Genomic DNA, 24,439 nt, shown 5'->3' with positions numbered 1-24,439 from the left:
TTTGATCGTGGAATAATCGGGAGTATTATAGATCTAGATAAGAGGGATTCGAGACTGTTTGTTTCTGAAAGAGCGATCGTGGTAGAATAAGAGAGATTAGAAATTTAGTAGTATGGACAGCGACCGCCGAATGCGGAGGATTGGGAAGTATAGTGTTCTGGATTAGGAAATAGGCGAGTTGTACTGTATGTACAGAAAAAACGTAAGGTAGGTAAGGAAAGAAAAAATGTATGGGGTATCAATAATAATAACAAGATAAGGTCACTCAAGAAGACCAGAACAAGAATGATGGAAAATGAGGAACATATATAACTTGCTTCAAGAATGGATTTTTCTAATTTTTCCCTTTTTTTCCCTTGGTTTTTTATGTCTTGCTTCTTGATTTCATGGCACCGTCACCGGGGAGTCATTAGCCTCGGACCCCTGCCGTAGAAAACGCCCTCCCGTATCCATAGATAGCCCACAGAGAGAAGAAGAAAGAGAATAGAAATCCGTTCTAGGCCAATCAGCGGGTCGCAACGCCGAAATTTGTGGCATTAATCGGGTTATGCTCAGCATTAGTCCGTCAGCCAACGTCGGCCTTGGCCGATGTGGAGCAAGCAGCCGCCATCTATTGAAGCTCGAGATCCATGGGCGCTGGATACCTCGTGGTCTGGATCATTAGCATAAGGTAGGTGGTACAGGCACAGTCGTTGAGATGATTCTTCTTCGATGTGTCAATACGAAGCAATTCGCGATCATACCTGAGTTGGATTCGAGGTTTGTGTACCTCTCTGCGGGGTATGAATCCCACTGCAAAGCATGGGCTGGTACAGAGTCAACTGAGTTCAATTGTAGCGTCATCGATCATCAACCTCGATCCCAATGCACACTAGGCATGAATGTGCCGGGGGCTTTGCATAAAATGTCTGTTTCGGGACTAGCGTCTCCCAGTACTCGGCTCTCGGCATCTCGTCCTACAGGACTTACCTTTGTAATAATAATAATAAACTCCGTAGCACTGCTGCAACTGCAAGTCCTGATCATTTCTAATCTCCGCAAGAGTCCTGACAGGTCAATACATACGGAGTACATGCATTGAGATGCCGCTTATCTCCGTTCAGATCATGCTGTGTAAAGTTGTAAATTGTATACTCACTTGATTATCAATCACGTACAATTTAATCACATCTGCCGGAGCCACGCCACGTAATAGAAATTTCGCAATGGAAGTATTCTGGTGTTTTTGGCCGAGGCTCAGTTCATGAACCTCCTGGATGCTTCTGGTTTTGGTGTTGCCACCGACGCTAAGCCCTCAGACACGGTCTTGGCATGTCGTCTAATACTGAATTTTTCTTGCCTGATATTATCTAGTCTTAGCCGAGATACTGTTCCAGATGTGAATTATCTCTTGGCAATGTACAATAGGAAATCTTATCACAGTGTTTCGACCCAGGAGACGATCATGCCGTCATTGTACGGAGCACCGAGTAGTTGATCGTCTATCAATCGATCTCAATCTTTTCAATCCTTCATAAGTCAAGACCCTCGGATGGCCGGGTTCTCGATAGAAGGCTACTATCAGTCAGGCAGCCAGATTTTATCCATCAGACGTTTTAGTCTAAGTCGTGTTAGGGGATTTATCAGGTCTACCCCTTATGACCCACTCTCATTTTATCCCAGGGAATTGACATCTTACATTCATAAATTATTTAGGCTGCATAACTGTCGAATGACACTTTCGGGTGGACCCCGTTGTGGAAGCATATATATATATAGTTCAAATTATTGTTCAGTCATCTTCTTCCTGGCGTATTGCGCTCCAGAACCTCAGTGTTGTTTATTCTGCGCTAGAAATATGTCGTCGTATTGATCTTATCTAGCTGAATCCGACACTCAACGCTTGAGGCTCTGTCTGTTCTGCATGATTACTGAAGTGCATACACGGTACAGTAGCGTCTGCAACATGCCATACCTATTCTGTACACTATTAGGCTTTTGCACTGATCGCCAGTTCAGGCTTTCAGGCACAGCCAGACTCTGAGTGTGTGTACGAGCCAGGCGAATCTAGATCTAGCATTATTTTGATCTCTAACCCCACCATAGCCGTTGGCACGTAGCATGGATCCGTATTCCCCAAGATCACTACGAATACATCCCGGGCTCAACGTTATGCAAGAAGCACGGTCTCAGAAGTACCAATTTGACTTCTAGGAATCATAGATGGCACTTCAGACCAAAAAACACATATCACTTTCATTCAGCTCAAAAAGATGACCTATACTCCAGTGCCTCAGTAAGTTGTCTCAAATTAACAATGTTGATGATAAATCAAACCAAAGCAGGGTGGCCTCTAACCGAGGCACATCTCCCTTTCTTATCAAAGACTGATAGCACGTACCCCCTCTAAAATTTCCCCTATCGTTGTGATCAGTAATAAAGCATAGAATGGATGACCGATTCACTAATCAATTACGTAGTTCCTAATGTATTCATCTGATATTTTTGCTTGTATACAGAATTGTTGTCTGAGGTAATTAATCTCACAAACTCAGGACTCGAGATCTTGCTGTCTCCTCATCAAGTCCTTTGCTCGGCGGCTTGCTCTCTTCCTCTTCCCATTGTCTCTCGTGTGGAGTCTGACTATTCGAAGACACCATGTCAAATACAGCTCAACCCAAGATCGACCGTTACCGCACTGTTTTATCCTAGAAGTATGATTCTTGAGATAATGGCTGGATCGACAGACCTTAATGCGCTCGCCCACTCATGCAGCAGCCACACAACCTCTATCACCTTCTTACTAGAGGACGGACGAGATAGGGATTAGAGAATGACCAAGGACCCAGCATCAGCGAAACCTTAGCATTTAGGGTCACGAAGAACTCAGTCCTGCATGGATGTTTTGTTTCGAAATGCGAGCTCACCTGTGCAATGACCGCAATGCTCGACTCGAAGTACGAAACGTATCCGCTCTCGGACCGGGATTCAGCATCAGTCTCCATGCGATATCCCGGGGTATATCTAAACAAACTGAGCAATAGAATCAACCAAATGACGCTAACTCAGGCATACGAAAGTCATTATGGATGGTCTTGACCACGTAGGTGGCACGACCTAGGGACCCCAGGTTCGATGTCTTTGGCAAAGGGATTGTTTTCCTAGTAGAGACTGGCAGGCGCTTTTTAGGATGCGCAGCGATCGCATAATTCATGAAGCTCGAAGGGAGAACTCCGGCTTGGTCAAAGTCGATCACCCAGAGCTGGCCGTGCTTATCGATGGGAAAATTGCTTGGGTGCATATCTGCATAGTAGCATAGGAGCGGTTCAGTACTGAAATCCAGCTTATCTTGTTCCCGGTGATACCGTTGTATAATTCAAGGCACTACCATATGTTAGTTTAACCTGGAGATTTGCTCCCTAATCAAACAGAGAAAAAGACCTACTCTATTGAGATAATCTTCAAGCCCTGCGGCAGAAGAAAACGGAACAGGAGGCTCGCTGTCTCGAAAGAAATGATGCCTGTAGGTGCCACCAGTAAAGCTCCCAAAGACCCCAGGTGGCGGTGGGATACTGATCGACTCGGAAAGGGCTCGTGCTCTCTGTTCATCCGAAGCAGATCGCTCAAGGTCGATGTCAATATACTCCATGACTATGTAGGTATATCCCCTGCGCTTGGCCCCGCCCACTTCAAACGCGTGGTAGACCTCAGGTATCCGGATAGTGGAGTTGTTTCTTTCTCTACTCTTCTGACGGAAGAATACCTGCGCGTGGGCTTCCTAGATTGTGACATTGTTATATTTGATAGAAAAGGTATTGCCTCCGCAGAATAGGTGAGGGTATTGGAGTCAAAGCCCTTTTTCTTGCAGAGGCGCACCACCACATCCTTGGGAGGCAAGCCTAGGATGGCAGGGTTGTAGATTTCGCTTAGAGTAGTCGACATAGCGGTAGCACTGTTATGTTACTTTAAACGAGGGATAAAGGGGGATAACGTTGGGGACGATGACCAGGATGTAGGATCCATGGATGATGGTGGGCTACCTGATGACAAGGCAGTCCCAGAATGTTAAGATTTGTCTATGTCATTATTATGAGGGTTCTCTGTGATGACTATATAGTCTAGATGAGCTCATAATATTTTGCTGGTTGAATAGGTCTAGCGTATGTATCATCTTGCAATTTGGTGTGTCTGTTTAGAAAGATATGTATATAGTAATCAAAGTAGAGCAAATTAAGCTACATTAGTCTATGAAGGGGTCTTCATTATTACTGTTACTAAAGTTGAGACTGGCAAATAGCCTTTGTTTACTGTCTGCTGTTCTATTACTATAGTTAGCTAGATGTCTTTCTGTTATTGTTCTTCTTCTCTTATGCTAGTCTCACATCACAGCACCTCTCTTAATCTAATGAGGTCCTTACTCTCCTCTTTCCTTTATTTTATATATGTCTACATGTTTTGTAGACTAACCTAACCGCACTGAGAAGGACCTGATTATTATATGCCGGCTCAAGTTAGGTCATAGACCGGCACGTGAGATGAGTCCTATATTATGTCCTTAGTATTGATATTCCACCAAATCTCTCCATCTCTATTGCCAGCTAACTCCTATAGAGGAACCAGAAGACTTCACGCCTGGGTAGGCTTTTCTCTCCCTTGCAAGTCTGAAAATATATGCAGTAACATATGTGCTGGGATATTCTATTAAAATTGACTCGTCAAATAGTAGGTATGACGTGCTGGAGTCTCGCACCCTTGGGATAGACAGAGGCTTCCATGGAACACTGAATTTCTAAGCAAGATGGACATTTCTCCAGGAGACTCCATGGGAGGTACCCCCTTCCGTGAATGTGTTACCATCGACTTCCGACAACATTCTCTTACATCTACCACCATCCCCTAGCCTGTCATCCAGCTACCTCGCCTAGTCATGGACGATACCTACTTCCCTGATGAGCTTTGGCTCAATAGGGAAATCGAATTCACCTCCCCTTCACCCTCTGCTTGGAAACTGACCGTGAAACTCAAGGAAAGCATTGGGCTTTTGAGCCAGAAAGAATCCGAGGAATACCAAGACACTTCCTTGTTATCGCTATGTTTGAATGCCACCGCTCTAGCGATCCGACTCAACAGGCCCGAGTGATAATCTACATGCAGATCCCAAATAGGGGAACTCAGGCTCTGCCCCCTGACATGCGCCGCAGACAAGCTTCTGGCGAGGTCCCTGACATCTTTAAAGAGGAGTGTGAAGCCTACAAACGCCTGGCTGATCACCAAATTGATTTTACTCCTCAACTCGTCGGCTTTAAGCACGAAAATCAAGATGTTAACGGTCTGGTCCCGGACGGGTTTGTGTCTTACATAGCCCACACCAAGGTTCCCGGCGTCGCTCTGGGCCAGAGGTTATACCGCTTTGGAGATGGTTCTGACATCCCCGATGTCGATGTGGCCTCAGATGCGCCCAGTACCAGACCGCCAGGAAAGCGTATCACGCAGTATAGCATTCCCGAGGGGCAGTTCTGGACCATGCGCAAAAGTGAGAGAGACCTGATTCGGGCCAAATTCAGCGTGCTTTACAGGTCAGCACCCAGTAATTGTCGTCTGGCTTATACTGACCTTTCTTCTCATGGAAGGAAACTTCTCGCAGCAAGTGTCAAAGTCGAGAATCCTTATCTTGACAATCTGTTTTGGGATCAGAACACACAGAAACTGTCAGTTTTCATCTTGACTTTTTTTCACAGCGGATGACAATCTAATTCTGCGCTATGAATCTAGCTACATTGACGGTGTATTCGTGCCAACAGATGGAACGGTTACCTGGCGCCCGCCGGAGGTGGGCTTGTGGGGTTTGGCTGTGTTTCCAGATCGACATAATTTGGGTCTTCAGGATGAAAACGACACGGATTTTGTTGCTGCAGGCTGGATTTTGTAGGCATGGGCTAGAGCGAGACGACCGGAGATGTTCTTGTTGGTGCTCCTTGGAGCTGAACCAAGGAATCGAAACTAATCGGGGCTGTGAGGTGGTGAGCGCTGCTGATAGGCTTCGCGTATAATGGTCGCTGGAGGTAGTCGATAACATCACTTCAGAGTAACTTGGTCGCCTCCTAGGCGTTGCTGATTCCAGAAGGCTACCAGAAGGCCAGTCTAGTACTACCGCATGCTCCTCGACGATTAGTTTGCCTCGGAAGCTGCTACTATATAGTCCAATACGCCAATTGTTACCAAATATGTAAAACTACAGGACTTGAACCGCCCAATGCGAGATTATGTACACTAAAAAAAAGAAAAGAGAGAGATAGAGAAAACACACGCCACTGGCAAGAGCTAAAAACGATTTGGTAAGACAGAGGTGACCCCCCTAATTCCGCAGGAGAGGCAGGCGTGGGTTTTGTTGGCCCAGAGAGCTCTGGAGGCCAAGCAGGCTGCTGGAAGTTTCCTTCTGGCTTCGGAAGCAACCTACGAAGGGCAACACTTTGCGAGCATGCTGATGCCATCTTTGAGAGAAGTGACCACTCTGGAAAAGGCCTCGGGCATCCTATAGGGCCAATGCTGACTGCCGTATGATATTGAGCACATATTACGTTCATGTCAATCTCAAGCCCATAGCCAGGGTCGTATGCCATCAAGCTTGGTCCACTCAGACGGAAGTAAGTTTCACATCCCGAAGAAGAGGCCAGGTTGACCGATTAGCTACCTGCAAATACCGGAACCTTTACATCTGGGTTCTCAAAAACAGCTTCCCAGTGCTCCTTCACCTGCTCACAAAGTCCACTCTTGGACTTCCAGGATTCAAAGGCTGGCTGCATCTCGCACGCCACGGATACCGTCGCCTCCCAGAACGCCCTCTCAGCGTCATATCCGAGACGTTCCATTGCCTCGGGTGGATGAGTCCAGAGTCGAGTGGGTTTGCCGTCAAAACCGATCAACTTCTGGCCCAGCAGGTCATTGCCTGGATTGAATTCCGGGTCCCCAGCATGAACGAAGAAGGCCCGGGGTGGCTTGGCAACTGAAGGGTCCTTGACTCTCCATTTCTGTTGGCTTGTCAGGTTATAATCCTGAATGGGATCGGCTTGGATATATCCAGCATTGATTGCGACCTTTGCATTCCAGGGCGTGACATTTCCAACGTCCACCGCCTTCTCACTAACAGAGTAAAAGGTCTCGTTAAGGGCAGCTGCAGCATGAAGGAAGGTGTCTTTATCGCCCGCACCGGGCGCATCCTGATCAAGGAGAATGTAATAATAATCCGGTCCATAATAGTTGTAATAAGCAGCGAGCAGCAACGTGGAAAAATGAGTCTTTTTCGAAACAGCAAGGATTCCAGCCTCGGTAGCCTGCCGTGCAGTGGAGAGAGGTTCGGGCTGTCGAGAAATGTTAAAGTATACCGGCGCAGCCGAACTAGCCCAGAAATCCGGCCAGGTAACAAGGCCGGTGGATTCGAAAGGTTCAGAGTCGAGGATTACAGCGGGATCGTAGAGAGGGACACAGTCCGCGTCCAACCACAGGAATTTCTCAAATGAGGAGAATAGCATCGCGAACGACTTGATCTGAAAGCCTTCTATCTTCTCCGTACTCTGCAGGCTGTCCTGACCAGCAAGAATATCTGAGAGAACCAAGCATTTTGCGCCCAGCGGGGGTAAAACAGTCTCGCAAATCGAGGCTTCATACTCCGTCCGATCCTTCATGAAAAGCTCCACTGGCAGCGTCGATCCAGTTCGCCGTAGTAACAACAGAGATACTAGGAAAGTAGGTAGATATGTTCCGCCTGCGGAGGACACAATACCGGTTGTTCCGGGTGTGTAGGCACGGTCAAGCTTCAGACTGTGGATAGCATGCAGAAAGCCATCATGCGCCGCTTGCATGGGCAATAAAATCTCATCAACATTGGAGACGTAGTTAGGGCGAGCGGTTTCTTTTAACGCATCAAATCGTTGGGTGCCCGCGCTACCATGCAGGACCGGTTGAGAACAGTTGGGCTTGTATTCCTCCAGCAGGGGATGAAGCTGCTGCCACAGCCGGGAGTGCGAGTGCTGGTCTGGAGGCGGAGAGCTGTATCTTTCCCGATGCAAGTAAAAATAAAAATAAATTATGTTGAGGAGGAAGAAAATAGCGCAGAAGTACGGAAGAATGGTTCTGCGGAGAGCCAACATCCCGTCCACGTTGATGAGGTGCAACAAGAGATCATGGAAGTCATGGGAGGATTCGAAGTGGCGCGAAGAGAGGGCCAACAGTCCGTAATAATAGTACAGCAAAACTCCGCGCTACAAGGGTCCATGTTGCTAGGCATCATTAACCCTGTCACTTTAGCCTTCCCGGCCAGCCACAAATAAAAGGGGCGAAAAGAGGGCGGCTAGGCCTTCACGGTCAGAGACTCGGAGCTCGAAGATAAATCGAAAGTAAAGCGCTTCTCTCAACTACGCGCTACACAAATAGAGTGACAATAATGGGTTCTGGATGACATTTGGAGAAGCCGGGTCCCCAATGCTTTTACAGCGGACATTCAGGGACAAGACAGGACTGAATTGGAGGTCAGATGGCAATTTCAACAAAAGAACATACAACAGCGGGGATTCGCTGTCTGAAAGGGGTCCATCATGCCTGTGGATATTGGCGCAAGAAGCGGGTATAGGTTCTAGAAGACCACCACCACTAATCAGACTCCATACATCTCTGTTGCCTGGTATCACAACTACCTCAAGCCCATTCCGTGCAGTCCATGATAGTGGTGTCTGGTCAAAGTAATCCCTTAAGTCCCCTGCAACACCTCTGTCAAGTAGTATCTTCACAACTGCCTCATGTCCGCTCGCTGCCGCCCATGACAGTGGTGTGCGCTTATAAGAATCCTCAGTGTCTGGATCATGCTGGTTCCGGATTAACATTTGTACAATGTCGCTCAGGCCAAAATACGCCGCAAGGTGCATGCTTGTCATTTGCCGTGGCACACCGTAACTGTAGTAGAAGCCGATATAATCTTCATCTACTAACATTGCCTGACTTGAGCCGGATGTGTAAGACTCACTATTAAGGAACTCTAACACCATCTCCGTGACGACTGAGTACGCTTCAAGATCCACACTTGCCATTTGCGTTGGCATATCCTGACTTAAGCTGGACACCTTGGCAGCACCGTTAAGAAGGCTTGAATTAGACTGTCGCGCCCTAATTGAAGCTTCTCGAGCATGGTGTCCCCAATTACGCGCAGCGTAATCATACAGAACGTTTGACTGTAACCGTGTCTCAAATTCTGCATCGTCTGAGCAGAATCCGGTCTGAAATGTATCGAAAGATAGATAAGTGATGCAGGTTTTCACGATTTCAAGCTCCGCATCAGGGAACCAGCGACTCTGGGTACGCCGAAAGTATTCTTGCGTCGTGTAGTGGACCAACCGAATCATACCGCTTTCTCCATCGATTGTAACCAGCCCAAGGCATAGGGACCGTACGAGGTTGGTACTGGGAAGGTAGTCTTTGTCCAGTTTCGCGGACTGGATCTTAACAGCAAGGGCATGCCGAATCTCTTCAGTCGAGAGTTGCCTTCTGGCATAAAAAATCCAAAACAGGATTTGTTTCGAAAGATCTCGTCTTTCTCTTATTTGATCCTCAATCCTCTCCATCGTCTGGTTGTAAATTTTGTCTAGTGCCTCTTCTCCTTTAGCAAGGTTCCGTAACGCATCCTTAATGTGACCCTTCGTTGGCAAGGATATGAGCGATTTTATGTGCAGCTTTGCGAGCAAGAACCTGATGTTCGGTTTCAGCAGAATCCTTACCAGCTTTGGGGGCCAGTTATACGCCGTACATTCCACCAGTTGCATCAACCACGGTTCGCTTGATTTCATTTTTTGTGTCATCATCCAGAATATCCAAATGTTGGAGTCGCATTCGTTCATCGAGATATATCTCTACGTCGTGGTCTGTCGCACGGATTTCAAGGGAGATAGCGTTGGTAAATAACTTCTCAATCTCGCCATTCATCCGAGAAGTTGCAAAAATATTGATCCCACATCTAGCTTGGATATTGAAAATCTCGGACAAGAATTTCTTCGGCCATTCTCAGATTCTCGGCATTCATCAAGCGCGTCGACGAGGATAAATACTCTTGAGTACTTAACAGCCACAGAATAGAGGGTACGTGAGATCTCTTCCAGTGATGGCCGTGTTCGGTCAGTTTTATGCTGATTATACAAGTTGCTCACCTCTCCTGGAATGGTCGGTAGTCGCCCAGATAACTGTTTCAGCAAACTTGAGAGTAATCTGTCGGCCGTCTGTTCGTCTTTCCGCTGGAAGTTGCAGTAAACATACGCAACGCCGAGGCTTCCATCTTCGAAGGTGCGTCTAGTGAGGTAGTTGATTACAACAGACGTCAAGATTGTCTTCCCAGCGCCTGGAATTCCGGGGCAGAACAAAGTTCCCCGGCTTGTCTTGAGCCACATCTGAAACTCCATTGAGTTGAGTAGCCATTCGCCAGTTCCAGCTTGTCGTCTCCGAAAATAGTCGCTTTGCAGAGGGCCGTAGTCGTCTGGCGTGATCCAGTTGAGTAAGTCATGATCTTCTTTTCTGGCTAACTTAGACCTCATCGTGTCGACGTTCGCTTCGATTTTGCCAAGAGCTAAGTTTATCATAAGCAAGCATACAAAACGGCACATTTCTGCGAGAAAAAAATATGCCGAGCAAGCTCAATACCTCAAGGCGACGCACATTGCTTAATCGGACATAGATCCATGACGCCTTGCCCAGGAATAACGAGTAGAAGTTCTTTAGCATATGATGCTGCCGTTGCCGCTGCATATGGCTGCCAGATCTTATTCTTATGGGAATCAGCATAGTCGCAGATACCCCGAATGACGAGGCAGGGAAACGAGTCCATTAACCCTGATTGAAGAGTTATATATGGAAGTTTACCAAGATGGGAAAAGACTTACCGGCAGCCTCCATTTCAAAACAAATGATTTTCTCCTTCTGTGCCCACTTATCTCTTAATACGGCGTCCCTCATCACTTGATCCGCTGATCCAATGGTTCCATAATGTATCTTGGGAGCCGTTCCATGTCGGTCCGTTCTCCTCACAAGGTTCACGTTGTTGGGCCCACAGCAAGCCTTGCATGACTTCCTTCCCTCCAAGTGAACGATGTCTGGTTTGAACAACCGATCTTTCGCCGAACCTGGGTACCGAAATTCTTCAGCCATGCCAGGATTCTTTGACAGGGCGTCTGCTAAAAGCTCAGAAGTCGTATGGCCTTTCCGTCTATGCTGTTGCTGGAGCACAGAAACCGCGCTCAAGACTATTACCGGGGGCTTGTTGAGTTTGCCGCCGGTATGAACAAACTCCTTCTCCTGCAGTGACTTGCCAAAATCATACTGCACAACCGCTTCTGCTGACTTCGAATGCAGGCTTACCACAACATCACCAAGTCTTATATCTCGTATATCTTCCAAATCATCTTCAGAATCCTCCTCCTCCTCCTCCTGCTCACTAAATTCATTGTTGTCGTATCCCTGCGTACCGTAATATGGAGCCCCACCGCCGATGCCAACCATCAGACCAAATCGGACAGCTGGGAAGCTGCGGAGCATATCTTTGGCAACAGTAGCAGCGGACACTTTGCCTGTCGTTTCTGCAGGCAAGCAAGCAATTACTATATTGTGATCGCCAATCCTACCAAGGAGGTACGAATTTGTATCTTGCGACTGGACGGCAGGAAGCACTGGATGTTCTTCATCCAGCATGGCCCCTGCGGCCACGAACTCGGTTTCTGGCAAAGCACATATCCACCCGACAGTGTAATCACCATGTGCGAACTTTCGGACAGTTTGGGGCATCCTCGACTAACTCGGAGAAGCTCAGTTTTGCGGTTATCATTCTATATATCGAGAATCACAAGTGGGCTAGCTGCTGTCGAGTGTCCGGCTAGATGGGTAGATAAATAATTACAGCGAAACCCCACCCCTGATGGGAATGTTAGCTTATTCTTAATATGCGGGCCTGTCCTCTACGGCGGCTAGGTAGCCTTGAGATGATCAACTCAGCCTGGTGGGCGGGTTGGCGTTCGAGACATTGTTTCTTGGTTGGGTTTCCTGCTTGGCCATCAGAGCATGGCTTATCCACCAACACCAAGCTACCGCCCAAAAACCAAGCTATGGTAAGTCCACACGTTTGTTGAATCGAGTTATCTGACAGGAAATAGCCCAGGGAAGGACATAAAGGATGTTCGAAAGCAGAGATTGGCCTAAGTACCAGTATGTGCAAGTTGCTAGCAATATTGTCGCCAGTTGAATTGACTGCGTGCCCTCTGATTCTCTCCTTGGGCTTTTACATGTCTCCTTGGAACATTTGTATCTCTTGCCACCTTCAAAATTGGAGCCCTTAGGCAGTGCTTTGTGTAGCACGCACAACTTTCCCCAAATAGGATCTCAATCACAACCAAACTAAGGATCCTATTGCAGACCAGTAAAGTATATAGTGTACGGCGTAGGCTTTGCCTGGTGTGGCAGTGAGAGAGAGAAAGTGTTTAGGGAGTTATGTACTGCACAATGGTCAGGACTTGGAAAAAATTGTTCTTGAGCAATTCGGAAGCACCAGCCACAAAAATCAACTCTAAATAAGATATTGCCCCATTTGTGTGAAAAGTTTACTTAGGTTTGAGTGTATCATCAGTAATCACTATATAGGTACTTAGGGACATAAAACTGAATGGTACCTGGTATTGAACTCTCCCAGTTGTCTCCTCGCTCCATCCTTTCTCAATCATATTTTAACTGAGTACCGCAAGCTGCTCACAGCTTGCCCTGGCCAGCGTTGGAGGTAACACTGGAGATAACAGTGGTGTAGGCGGAACTAGAGGCGATGTTCTTGCCCTTGAATTTGGAGAGGAAGGCTTCATCAGCCTGTTTGAAGCCGCCGGAACTTGTGAAGCCGTTGACCTGGCAAGTATGGCCAAGGTAGGAGGAGCAGACCTTGTTGGTAGTGCTATCAGGGGAAGTGAAGAGCTTGCCGGTGATGGGTGACTCGGCAACTACCTCGACATTTCGGAAAACGTTTCCTTCAGCGAGGACATACGCACCGGAGCTGATCTCAAAGGCGTGGCCGGAGTTGTCATACCAGTAGTTGTTAACCTGCATCAGTTAGATCGAAGACATACACGGGGAATGGTGAGGAAGAGGGACGTACAGCGTGCAATAGAGTGTTACCTGTGACCTTAGGGGAACGGCCACTGGTGTGGTAGATGTAGTTACCCTTCATGGTGACCATGTCGTTGGAGCCGTCAAGGAGGATGCTCCAATAGTGATGTCCATCGCAGGTGGCAGAGTAGTCCGAGACACCATTGATATAGCAGTTGGATATGGTGACGCGGTTGTCAGCCTGTGTGCCGAGAACGATGTGCTGGCGGCCGATACGGGCGGTCTAGCACCTACTGATCAGCACCATCCTCTCCTGTGAGAGGTGCCGTAGTCAAGGATGGGGAGAACTTACAGTGACGTGGTCAATCCAAACGAGATCAGCATTATTGAGGGTAATGGCATCTCCACCCCAAACATATTTAGGGTTGATATCAGTAATCGCGATGTTCTGGATGATGACATTCTTGGCACCGCTGACAATTCGTAGACCCTTACCCTTAATGACACCGGCGCTGCCCTTACCAATCAGGGACTTGTTAGAGTTCACAGTGATACCAAGAATACCAGCGTTATCATAGCTAACGCTGGCCTTAGCCACGCCGGACTGGTATTTATCGCACCAGGAGTTCTGGTTGATGGCGAGCTGGCACTTAGAACCGGTACCCCAGGGGGCGCAGCCGGTAGCGGTGGTGGTGCCTTCAGTGCCCCGGAAGTCGAAACTGGTGATTTATTATCAGCTATCCTGTCGTCTGGTTGGGGAGACGGGGGATGTACGTCTTGGTGAGGACAATGACACGAGCCTCGCTGTCGCCGAGGTATGAGACCAGCTCATCAGTCGTGCTAGGGTAGACCGGGGTGGCACTTCCACCACCGGTAACGCCCTTAGCAAATCCCTCAGCGGCGCCAGAGACGCCAATGGCTGCGGCATTGCTGGCCAAAGCAGACGTGACCACAGCAAAGAGAGGGATATATTTCATGTTGAGAGAAGGAATGACTAAGGATCAAAGAATAGAGGAAATAAGCGCTAAGAATAGAATAAAGAATGAATCAATGGACGAGCACTTTGAACGAGCATCCTCACAATAGTGGGGAGGAGACGAAGCTTTTAAATACTCTGCCCCTGGGTTTTTGGACATGGTCTAGATGAGTCAGTCAGGCCCAGTTGATTTTCCGCTAATTTCGGCCGTTGACCGACGAACGAGAGCTTCATAGTACTAGCTCGGCAATGATGGGCTAGGGGACGGGTGTAACCTTAGGTGTTTCATCAAGCTACCTGGAGATACTTAGTCTTTACCTCTTTGTGATTAGCCTTTGATGGTCTGAGAGGAGAGGAGCTTATGAACCCCTTTACATCTTTTGAAAAACACTTTTTTGGCATGCATGAAGGTTGATACATCCCAGAGAGGGTAGTTAGCTTGAGATGGAGGTCGTTGCATCTGTTCGAAACGTTAATTAGAACAGTTTGGCTCCTCTGAGTTTCGCAGATTGATATAGTATCATTTCCGTCTTGGGCACAAGGTTCATATACTAATAACGAATGCCCGCGCTACAATTCTCTATCGTGTACGTAGAGCGTAATATTAGGCTAGTACCAACACAAGGTTATCCAAGGTATATTGGCATACGCGTCACCAAACGCTTTTTTCAATAACTACACCGACCTAACACAAATTCAGAAAAGATACGCTCTGCGACCCCACATGTAGGAGTTAAATAGAACACTGTTTCTAACTATATCGTTGAAACTTTTGGTTTTTGGGGGAGAGTGAACGCAAGCTTCTTTGGAGTACCCTTTTTTTGGTGGACGGCGGGGCTAGGATACTGAACAGTGCAAGATGGTGAGATGAGGTTGTCAATGTACACGTGGAAAAGGGCTCTCCCAGTCTCATGCGTCGGTCGGCGACCGCCTGTGTAAAGAAGCACTGTAATTTTTATATTCTATAGTACTGAGTGCAACTTTGTTGCTTGTTTCTGGGGTACACTATTGTCCCCAAGGCCACTTGTACTAGTCTTAGCAGAGATGACCACGAAGGGGAAGGAAAATGTCACGGGCAGTGACTGGATTATTGAGAAGGACAGGTACTCTTCGGTGAGCAGTGTAATCAGATCTTTCTTGGAGGATGTGTATCTACTGGCATTGCACATAATGGGACCTGGATACCAGGGATCCGCGACTTCATGGGACGGAAATAGCAAGCTAGAGGGGACATCCAGTCTTGAATAAACTAGAAGCCCTAAGCGATTTCCAGATCTGCGTGGGCAACTTAGACCCAGCCCATATCTGGGCAGGCGGCTGAAACATCCCCTCAGCATCTCGAGTGCTAAGTGACTTGATGTGTTACTTTGAATAGCTTGTACATCAAGATTAACAGCGCCCGGTCAAAGTCTACCAGCTAAAAGAGACCAGCAAGGGCTGCTTTAGAGATGGATGAAAGCAGTTCTTGAATAAGGGTAAAGGCTAAAGCTGAAGCATCTGAAGCACCAGGTTCTTTGCCTACCTCCCACAGTGCTTAGCCTTATTCACCAGATGAAGACGGCGCCCACAGGACTAGGTGGCTAGGAGCCTCATGTGGAATCAGATCAAGAGACAGTCCGGTCAATGCTTCTCTAAGAGGACTTTAGGATCAATACAGATGCATTAGCAAGAAACTCCAAAGCTTGCAGCTCTACCAACTAGATATCTAAAATGCAAGAGCTCTCCCCGCCCGTAATACGCGGGCGTGAAAGTTTCTATACCGTAACAATTTCTCGGCTATGATATTGTTCCTGCGGGATATTCCAACCCCGACGTAGTGGCAGGTTCAATTGAGCTTTGGGTCCTCCTTATTTCTCCTCTCCCGTATACTGTGAACCGGCCCTTGTCCTACATTCTCTTTGTGACCCTTGTGTCTTGTCGTATCTGCCCTACTGAAGGCGCTGTCTACCCTCTATCTTTTCTCCTTTAGCGTTGCTCTCGCCTGGTATTATAATCTTGTTTGCTAGCCCGGGTGGCTATATTTGTGCCCATGATAGCCAGCACTACAGGTAATGCGGCGAGAATATCCCAGAGCGTTATATGGAGGGAAAATTTTTTTTATTAATTACAAATGAGCCTAGAGATGACTGAAACGACCCAAAAATCCTCTAATTGGCCGCAGCAAGGTGTAGGCGAGTTCCATAATAAGGCCACTTTGACATTGGTGATGGTTCAATGTTAAGCGAAGGTGGACCACTTCCCTCAATTCTTGTTAGAAGCCAGGACAGGTCATCCTGCTGGTGCAATGTTCCAATCATTTGAAGGGCTGGGGCACCAACTAATAGATGCTTCGTTGAAGGAGTTTGAGTTTCGGACAGCCGCACCCCAGCCGACCATGGCCGAATCATAGCTCGGCTCACTTGGCTGAACGAGCTGCCTTTCCAATATACCAGGACATGAAAGGCCCTCATGCGAGCTGGCTGACTGGGCTGTAAGAAGATAAAGGAATGTCTACATCATTTCAGCATTCAGTTAAATTGCATTCTTGGACTGCATCCTTCATGAAAAGTAACCACGAGTTCTGCTGGTATTTCCAAGGCGAAGAGGATGAATACTGGCGGCGAGGTGAGTGGTTGTGGCTGGGTCAGAGTGACGATTTTGTATATGGTCCAATGAGAGATAGCACAAGCAAAGGGGGAACCCCCACATCCTCATCCACAGCCCACATAGAATATTGCGATAACACGCCAGGAGGAGCCGTTAGACAATGTGGTTACTCCTTACTACAGTCCCATGGTTCCGGGGTCGGTTTCTTTTTAAAGCCTATCAAAATTCCTGATGGAATTTCTATTTCGAACTATAGTTAGAGTTATCCGTGCTGCCAGACATGCCCCGTCTGTGACGAACAGAAATTGCGAAAGCTAAGCCCATTGGGGATGGGCTTAACGCCTTTCGTGATGTCCTGAGAGAACTGTGTGCACAGTTAGACATCGCTCGGCTTTTTGATGCGGCCAAATTGGAAAATAATGAAGGTAATACAACGCTACTTATTCCAGTTGCCTTCGCCCTTTAAATAGAATTCAAAAATCAGTTAGTCGACCTGATTGTGATCTTACAAAGCCTTCCCTCGTCATCGCATTTACCATCAAAACTAGCCAAGGAACTCTTCATAACGATCTCAGACGGTTTATCTTAATAGTGTTGCCTACTGAGCTAGGATGACTGTACTATACTATATACGGAAGGGCTCCTTTCAGGTAGGCCACGTAATCTTGGCAGAAGAGCGAAGCTTATCATGTACCATGCCAAGCATTCTGGCGGAGCACTACGGCGGACATCTCAACCAATAGGGAGGGCTTGGGGGCAAGACCCATTGAGGTAGTCTTGAATCTCTGAGCCGGTTGGATGAGACCGTTTAGAGACGATGATCCTGTGGGTCATTTAGTTGGGTCTGATACGAGAGTACATGTCCGCAAACCCTACTAACCTCCACCACAAATCCTTTGTTGACTAGGCCACTAGGCTGACTTGAAGACCAGTTCAGGGATCCTATCCTTACCTCTCTGGGCAAAAGGCCCGTAGTCCCTATCACAGTAGTCCTTCCCCATGTGGGCTGAGGCAATCTCTGAGCAGTTGGCTCAGCCTTCCCCTGGAGTTTCAGTGTTCTCCTTACCTTCCCCAGGTATCCCACTGAATCATTCTCGCCATTTTTCACCATTCTCGTCATGCACCGGTCATGGAACAGCTAGTGTTCCCTTTAGCAGACTATATTCAGAGTTGCCATTGGCGCTTGCGGTGTTTTCATCTATTTAATATGGTTTAGAATGAACTCAGACCATGATAATATGCCCCCGCTCCTCACATAACTCATCCCAGCAGGCCACTGTACATGCCAATCATCCACTTCATTTCAATGTGCCGACTGCCTCACCTATTTCACCTCACCACCGCCATCAGAAGCAGAACACCTTGCAACTTGGAGCTTCCAGTACAGATAAGACAACCATAACCTAGGCCTGAGCTAGAGTCAGTGCCATGCAGCATTCCCCAGTCTCTTCCAGGATATCCACCAAGGGGTCAAGTATTAGAAGTCGCGAGGAGGCATATCAAGAGATAATCTGAACACAGTCCCATTCAAAGATGGTATGGCCCGCGCCATCATCTCTAATAGAGACCTGTATGTTGTGGTGATAAGAGCAAATAGGAACAACCACCAGTGCAAGATCCTTAGTACTCTAGGATCTATCCATCAGGCGCTCTCTGCATCCTTAAGTCATACCTCGCACCCCATAATTAAGTTTATCTTCTTAATTAAAGATCGCATGGATGACATTAATGCAGTTAGCTACCCAGTCTGGGTGTTATCAAGGAAAGCATCTAAGGAGTTAGTCATTCTAATACCTAATTTCAGGTACTAGTCCTGGGCTAAGAATAACATCAGCCTATATAGACAGGTCATAGAGTACATCATGACTGCTGAATCTAAGCTAAAGTTCACAGATAAGGAGCAGAAGCTTATCTAGCAGGGGAAGCTGAGCTTTGCACCAAAGCTATATTAGGCACTCTTAGATATTGCACAGGGTAAGCCTTAGTGTAATATAAAGGAGTTAGATTAGAGCAAGAAGGCAAACTTCTTATTAATGGAGGATCACTGCTAGTACATGTTTATTAGGCATGTCAAAGGTATATTTCTTTCACTTCAACTTTGCTGTTCAGAGCTAACAGATATCCTTATTATCCAGGTCATGTCACGGGCTAGAAGCCGGTTCAACCTATGACCTAGGTTTGGATGGTAAGAAATCGCTAAGGGAGAAATCTAGCTAGGGCCGCGGCGGCCAAACATAAAAAGGAGTGTGTGAATGGTTCTTGCGGTCATGTGACCGGGCAGATTGCTACATTGATTAGTATGAGGTCACGTGACCTGCAGCTGGTGTCCAGTTTGGACGTGACTTCGCGAGGGCTGTACAATTTGATTGAATAGCTTGAGCACCCAGCAGGCCCTGCCTACTACACTACCCCCCCCTTTCCCCTCTGAGGTGGCGGCTCTCCCAGGCGTTAAGTGCTGCTGTGTTGGTGAGGTTGACAGCAGGCTCCTATGTAGGGCGTTCATAGCCTATCCATTTGACTAAGTACTCTGTGCAGTGGCCTTGCCTAATACGCCTCTCATATTCCTCTAAGATCTCTTTAACTGCGTATTCAGCCTCGCCATCAACTAGCTTGGGGGCGGCTGGTAATTATCATTTAACTAGCTTAGGAATGGGTTGTTCGCGGCGGGATGCAGGAGGCTGATGTAAAACATATTATATATGCCTGGTGGTGTGTTTAGTTGGTAAGCATGCGACCCAATAGCCTCTACTACTATGAACTTTGCATGCTGCGCGTCAAGCTTCTAGCTTGGGTGATCTGTCTGAACATTCTGCAGGTCTAACTATACTTTAGAATTAATAGTGTAGCGCAGGGCTGCTAAGTGAGAGCAGTTTAAATATTCTTCTTAATACTATTAGGCGGCAGTGAGCTCTAACTAGGCCATATTAGTAGCTTCCCTTATCTTTATCATGATTGCTTCAGCCCTCTCCTTTAGTAAGTGGGCTGTGTTTACAGTAGCAGCTTCCTAATCTAGTAGTTTGACTTCTAATGGTTTGATGTTGTATCCATGATCTAGGAAGAATGAACTAACTCCTGTGCTTATAGCATCTTAGCTATTAATAGTGAGCTGGGCCATTAGTAATAATAACTTCTAGTTAGTCTGGGTGTAGTTGCAGAAGTTCTATAGGTAGGCTTCTAGCATAGCATTCATTTATTTAATCTGCCTGTCTGTCTGCAGATGAAAGGCTGTTAAGAGCTATTATTTAATGCCTAGCTGCTTGCAGAAGTGTTCCTAGAATTAGCTAATAAACTATGGACTGTAGTCTGATGTGATCATGCTAGGGATGCCATGGTATTTAATAAACTAATTAATTAATAGCTATGCTACTGTCTTAGAGTCTGTTTACTTATAGGGCACTAAGATCACACCCTTTCCAAGCCTATTGCTAATCACTATGATGTCCTTACAGCTGTTAGAGGTAGGCAACTTTATAATAAAATTAATAGCAATCTCATGCTACTTATGGTCTAGAATTAGTAATAGCTTTAACAGTCCCTAGTGTTGTTTATGCTATATGCAGTTAGCACTATACTTATCATAGTTCTATATAAACTATTAGATATCTGCAGAGAGCTCTGGCTAGTAGAAGTTCTAGGTGATTATTATATATAGTGTGTTCCTTCTAGGGTGGCTGGTTAGCACTAAGTCATGGGTCTCTTGTAAGATTCTTGTCTATAGTGGTTCTGAGTTAGGGACCCATTTACAGCTTTAGTATAGTAGGTGACCATCTAGTAATATTGAGCATTTAGTAATCAACACCCATATATATAATTTACTAGGGAACTGTGTTGCCCCTTCCTCTATAGCCTATTATATTTTGTTTAAACTAGCATCATCTAGCTGGGCCTCTCTCCAGTGTTCTTCTAGTAGCAGGGGTGTCTTGTTAGTGCATGTAGCTGATATAGTCATATAATGGGCCTGATTGTTATATTAATTACTATATTTATTTAAAGACCTTATGTCCAGGCCGGATACCACTTTGTGGGTGCGAAACACCTATATACACATTTAGCCGGCGACAACCTTTAGAGGTACTAGGCAGTGGTTATAGGCCTTAAGCCTGTTATTATCTGTATCTTATAGTATGTCCTATTCCCTTCATAACAGAGCATCAGGGCGAGTGGCTAGTTTCCTAGGTTAGTAGTGTATCTTATAGTTAAATCTACTTAGTGTCTATAACCAGTGTATTTGTCATTCATTAAGCCTTCAGACAGTCTTAAAGTACTTAAGGTTATGGTAGTCTATAATAAGCTTGAATTATAGTAAACTAATTAGTTCTAATTCCCATTCCCTAAGAGTGTTAATGATAGCTAGTAGCTCCTTATTATAGATCTTATAGTTGCACTCTGCTGGTGTATTCTTCCTAGAGATGTAGGCAACTGGCCTTAGTATGCTATTATTATTATATTATGATATGGTGGCCCCTGTCACCTAATTAGATGCATCTGTCTTAATAACTATCTTCCTATCCAGGTTAAACTGCATGAGAATTAGGGCTGTAGTAAATATTTTCTTTAATAATTTAAAGGCCCTTGCCTACTTATCTCCCTATATAAAGGGGGCTCCCTTATAGGTTAGAGCTATTAATAGTCATACTATCTCTGAGAAGTTCTGTATAAACTGTTGATAGAAGTTTGCAAAGCCAAGGAATAATCATACACTGTGAGCTAATATAGGGGCTTACTATTCTAATATAGCTTTTACCTTATCTGGATCCATCTGTACTCCCTTACTAGCTTTAATAATAAAACTAAGGTATTTCATGCTCTTCACTTTAAACTTACACTTATTAATATTAAGTTGCAGCCCTGCATTCTTTAAATGCTCTAGTACTTAGTGGATGTGCTGCTAGTACTTAGTTAATAATCTATCAGTAAAAATCAACATATCATTAATGTACGCGGATGCGAACTTATCTAGGAAGTTCTAAAGGGTCTAATTTATATACTATTAGAAGGTGCTTAGTGCGTTTACCATGCCAAAGGGGGTAATAAGCTATTTAAACAGGCTAAATTATATGCAGAAAGCTATCAACCACTCATCTCCCAGGGCTATATAGATCTTATAAAAGGCAGTAATCATATCTAGCTTAGTGAACTACCTTACCTTTAAGATATGTTCCAGGGTCTCATTAATTAGGGGAAGTGGGTACTAGTCCTTCTTTATAACTATATTTAGAGCATAGTAGTTAATATAAAATTGTAGTCCCCCTCTAGGCTTATAGGTAAATAGCACTAGTGCTATAGCAGCAGAGCTACTAATATAAATAAAGCCCTTCTCTAGTAGTTCTATTAATATCTTCTATAGTACTAGGAGTTCCCTATGTAATATACTATAGAGTAGTCCCCATGGTGGTTCTATTAGTTTCCCTTTCTTATCCTTAACTAGTTTAATTTAATGGTTAACTCTAGGATAGTGTGGTAGTAGCTTATTAGCCTTCCCCCTGTTAAATACTTCTAGGAACTCATGGTAATGCGCTAGTAGCTTTATGGCTAGATTAGTATGCTTCTTAACCTATAAGGCCTTCTTAATATCCTTAATACTAGCAGTGAAGATCTGTATAGTCCTATCCTTTCTCTACTATTAGTTATGAATGGCAAATCCCTAAGTGCTAATCTACCTCACTGCTAGTTTTAGCTTATTCTTTATGCTCTCTACTATAAACCTATCTACAAGCCTTAGTTAAGGTCCCTTAGCCTCTACTACTACTCTCTAATCCCTCATCCATGGAATCCCCAAGATTAAATTAGTGCCTTTACCTAGCTTGGGTACCACATAGGTGTAGACTAGGTGTTAGTAGTTGCCACTAACATCTAGGGAGAATTAGGTGATTGTTAAAATAACACTTCCTATAGTGCTAGTGTAGTTCTCCAGGTGAATTAGTTTAATCTTAATCTACTCTAGTTATAGCTTCTGGGCAAAGTATTCAGCTATAACTATGTAAGATGTGCATCTAGTATTAGGAAGGATTCTATAATTATATTCCTTATTAATAATACCTAATATAATGAATTTAGGAGTATTAAATCTAACAGCTTATCAGAACTATCTATAACCAGTAAGTACATCTTCTTTCTTAGGGTATAGGTGATGCCAGCTCTTTAGCTACATTAACTATTTAACTAGCCCCTATAAGAGTCTTTTCATAGGAGTAACTAGTTTTCTAACTTACTTACTTTATTATCCTTAAGTAGGGGTCTAATAGCTTAAGAAGTGCATAGTGGCTTTAGCTCTTTGCTCTATAGGGGAATAGCTCCTAGGTACTAGCAGCTCTTAATTATATAGTCTAATACCCTATAGTATAAGCATCTTTCTTCACTATAATAATAGGATAACTTATTTTCATCAACCTATTTAGCATGATGCTACTAGTAAGCTAAGGTTATAGAGGAAGGCTCCCAGTCCATGGCATTATTAGGGTTTATTATAGCTGGGGTAGGGTTTGCCTAGGGTGTAGGAATATAGGTGACATAACTATAATTAGTAGTCTGTATATTCTTCCTATGCTAATTAGAGCAGCCAGTTCCCCTTGTATATAGGGCTTCTACTTAGTTAGCTACTTGTTATACTTAGTGGCAGTAGTCTATAAAGGTCTCTTCCTTCTTAATACTAGTAAGTGCTCCCTCCACCTTATAGCTTAGGGCGCTATCTAGATAGTTTTTCTTTACTTTATTAGACTAAGAATAGCCTCCAGCTTCCATTAGTAGTTAGTTCAGGTCTACTAATAGCTTATTAAATGGGTGGCTGCCTTAGCATAGGGTTTATAGTTCTTATAGGGCCTTCTTGCTTCTGCCCCAGTCAAGGAACATAAGATTAAGTTAGTTATACAAGCTATTTAATATTACTTAAGTTGTGTTTAGATTATTTCCATACTAATCCATCTAGGGGGCTAAGGCTGCAGCAGCATTTCCTTTAAGTCTGCTAAATACATATTATAAGCACCCATGGAAGGAACTAATTATAGCTTAGTTAAGTAATAGCTTTGCCTGTAGCTTAGTATAAAAGGTCTAGTATGCAGCCTTATTAGAGTTATTATATATCTCCACATTAGGTAGTACAGGCTTAGGTCTTTTCATTAGGTCTTCCACCATAGTAGCCAGTGGGGTTGTCTGGGGAGTAGGTGCTGTTATAGTAGCAGTTATTTATCATTCTTTAAGTTAAGCTATTTGATTAGTAATATTCTATAACTATTAGGCTATTTAGGCCATGAGATTTATCTACATATTATTCTACTATAATGGTTATTCTTTGCTAGGTCCTTTAGGGGATGTTAACATCTGTGATAATGCATTATTATAGTTCATACCATCTGTATTGCCTGTCTGGTTCATCTAGTTTATCTGGTTTGTCTGGTTTGTCTGGTTCATCTAGTTCATCTGGTTCATCTAGTTCGTCTGGTTCGTCTGGTTCATCTAGTTCATCTGGTTTGTCTGGTTCGTCTGGTCCATCTAGTTCGTCTAGAGGTGCTGAGCAATTTCTAATATCACAGGCTAGAAGCTGGTTTAACCTATGACCTAGGTTTGGACAGTAAGAAATTACTAAGGGAGAAATCTAGCTAGGGCCGCGGCGGCTAAATATAAAAAGGAGTATGCAAATGGTTCTTGTGATCACATGACTGGGCAGATTGCTACATTGATTAGTATGAGGTCATGTGACCTGCAGCTGGTGTCTAGTTTGGATGTGACTTCGCGAGGGCTGTATGATTTGATCGAACAGCTCGAGCACCCAGCGGGCCCTGCCCGCTA

The 24,439-nt window shown here is 45.2% G+C and overlaps 6 protein-coding genes across 6 annotated transcripts; 2 read left to right on the top strand and 4 right to left on the bottom strand.

The window, feature by feature from the left end:
* Nucleotides 1-116: 116 nt before the first annotated feature.
* P174DRAFT_441236 (uncharacterized protein) lies at nt 117-1,138 on the top strand. Its single transcript, XM_024827261.1, has 2 exons — nt 117-652; nt 744-1,138. Exons 1-2 carry the CDS (start codon nt 589-591, stop codon nt 1,079-1,081), a joined length of 402 nt encoding a protein of 133 aa, XP_024682569.1. The 5' UTR covers nt 117-588; the 3' UTR covers nt 1,082-1,138.
* A 1,887-nt stretch (nt 1,139-3,025) lies between these two features.
* P174DRAFT_460098 (uncharacterized protein) lies at nt 3,026-3,921 on the bottom strand (the record flags this gene model as incomplete). The annotated part of the gene is made up of 3 exons (XM_024829844.1): nt 3,026-3,322; nt 3,425-3,757; nt 3,856-3,921. The coding sequence occupies 3 exons, from the start codon at nt 3,919-3,921 to the stop codon at nt 3,026-3,028; spliced, it is 696 nt and encodes a 231-aa protein (XP_024682568.1).
* A 985-nt stretch (nt 3,922-4,906) lies between these two features.
* Nucleotides 4,907-5,724, top strand: P174DRAFT_460097 (uncharacterized protein; the record flags this gene model as incomplete). Its single annotated transcript, XM_024829843.1, has 2 exons — nt 4,907-5,061; nt 5,094-5,724. 2 exons carry the CDS (start codon nt 4,907-4,909, stop codon nt 5,722-5,724), a joined length of 786 nt encoding a protein of 261 aa, XP_024682567.1.
* A 938-nt stretch (nt 5,725-6,662) lies between these two features.
* Nucleotides 6,663-8,126, bottom strand: P174DRAFT_369447 (nucleotide-diphospho-sugar transferase; the record flags this gene model as incomplete). Its single annotated transcript, XM_024822282.1, has 1 exon — nt 6,663-8,126. The coding sequence occupies one exon, from the start codon at nt 8,124-8,126 to the stop codon at nt 6,663-6,665; it is 1,464 nt and encodes a 487-aa protein (XP_024682566.1).
* A 1,911-nt stretch (nt 8,127-10,037) lies between these two features.
* On the bottom strand, nt 10,038-11,793 carry P174DRAFT_337168 (purine and uridine phosphorylase; the record flags this gene model as incomplete). The annotated part of the gene is made up of 3 exons (XM_024821691.1): nt 10,038-10,582; nt 10,672-10,845; nt 10,896-11,793. Coding segments are annotated over 3 exons (1,617 nt in total), but the record flags the coding sequence as incomplete, so codon positions are not given.
* Nucleotides 11,794-12,600: 807 nt separating this feature from the next.
* Nucleotides 12,601-14,141, bottom strand: P174DRAFT_441232 (polysaccharide lyase family 1 protein). The gene is made up of 4 exons (XM_024827260.1): nt 13,867-14,141; nt 13,445-13,811; nt 13,142-13,375; nt 12,601-13,086 (listed from the first exon to the last, which is right to left on the bottom strand). The coding sequence occupies exons 1-4, from the start codon at nt 14,067-14,069 to the stop codon at nt 12,748-12,750; spliced, it is 1,143 nt and encodes a 380-aa protein (XP_024682564.1). The 5' UTR covers nt 14,070-14,141; the 3' UTR covers nt 12,601-12,747.
* Nucleotides 14,142-24,439: the final 10,298 nt, after the last annotated feature.

This window comes from Aspergillus novofumigatus (assembly GCF_002847465.1).
Source record: "Aspergillus novofumigatus IBT 16806 chromosome Unknown P174scaffold_4, whole genome shotgun sequence".
Taxonomy (NCBI): Eukaryota; Fungi; Ascomycota; class Eurotiomycetes; order Eurotiales; family Aspergillaceae; genus Aspergillus; species Aspergillus novofumigatus.
The sequence above is the reverse complement of the archived record's forward strand: the minus strand, read 5'-3'. Positions and strand labels throughout refer to the sequence as shown.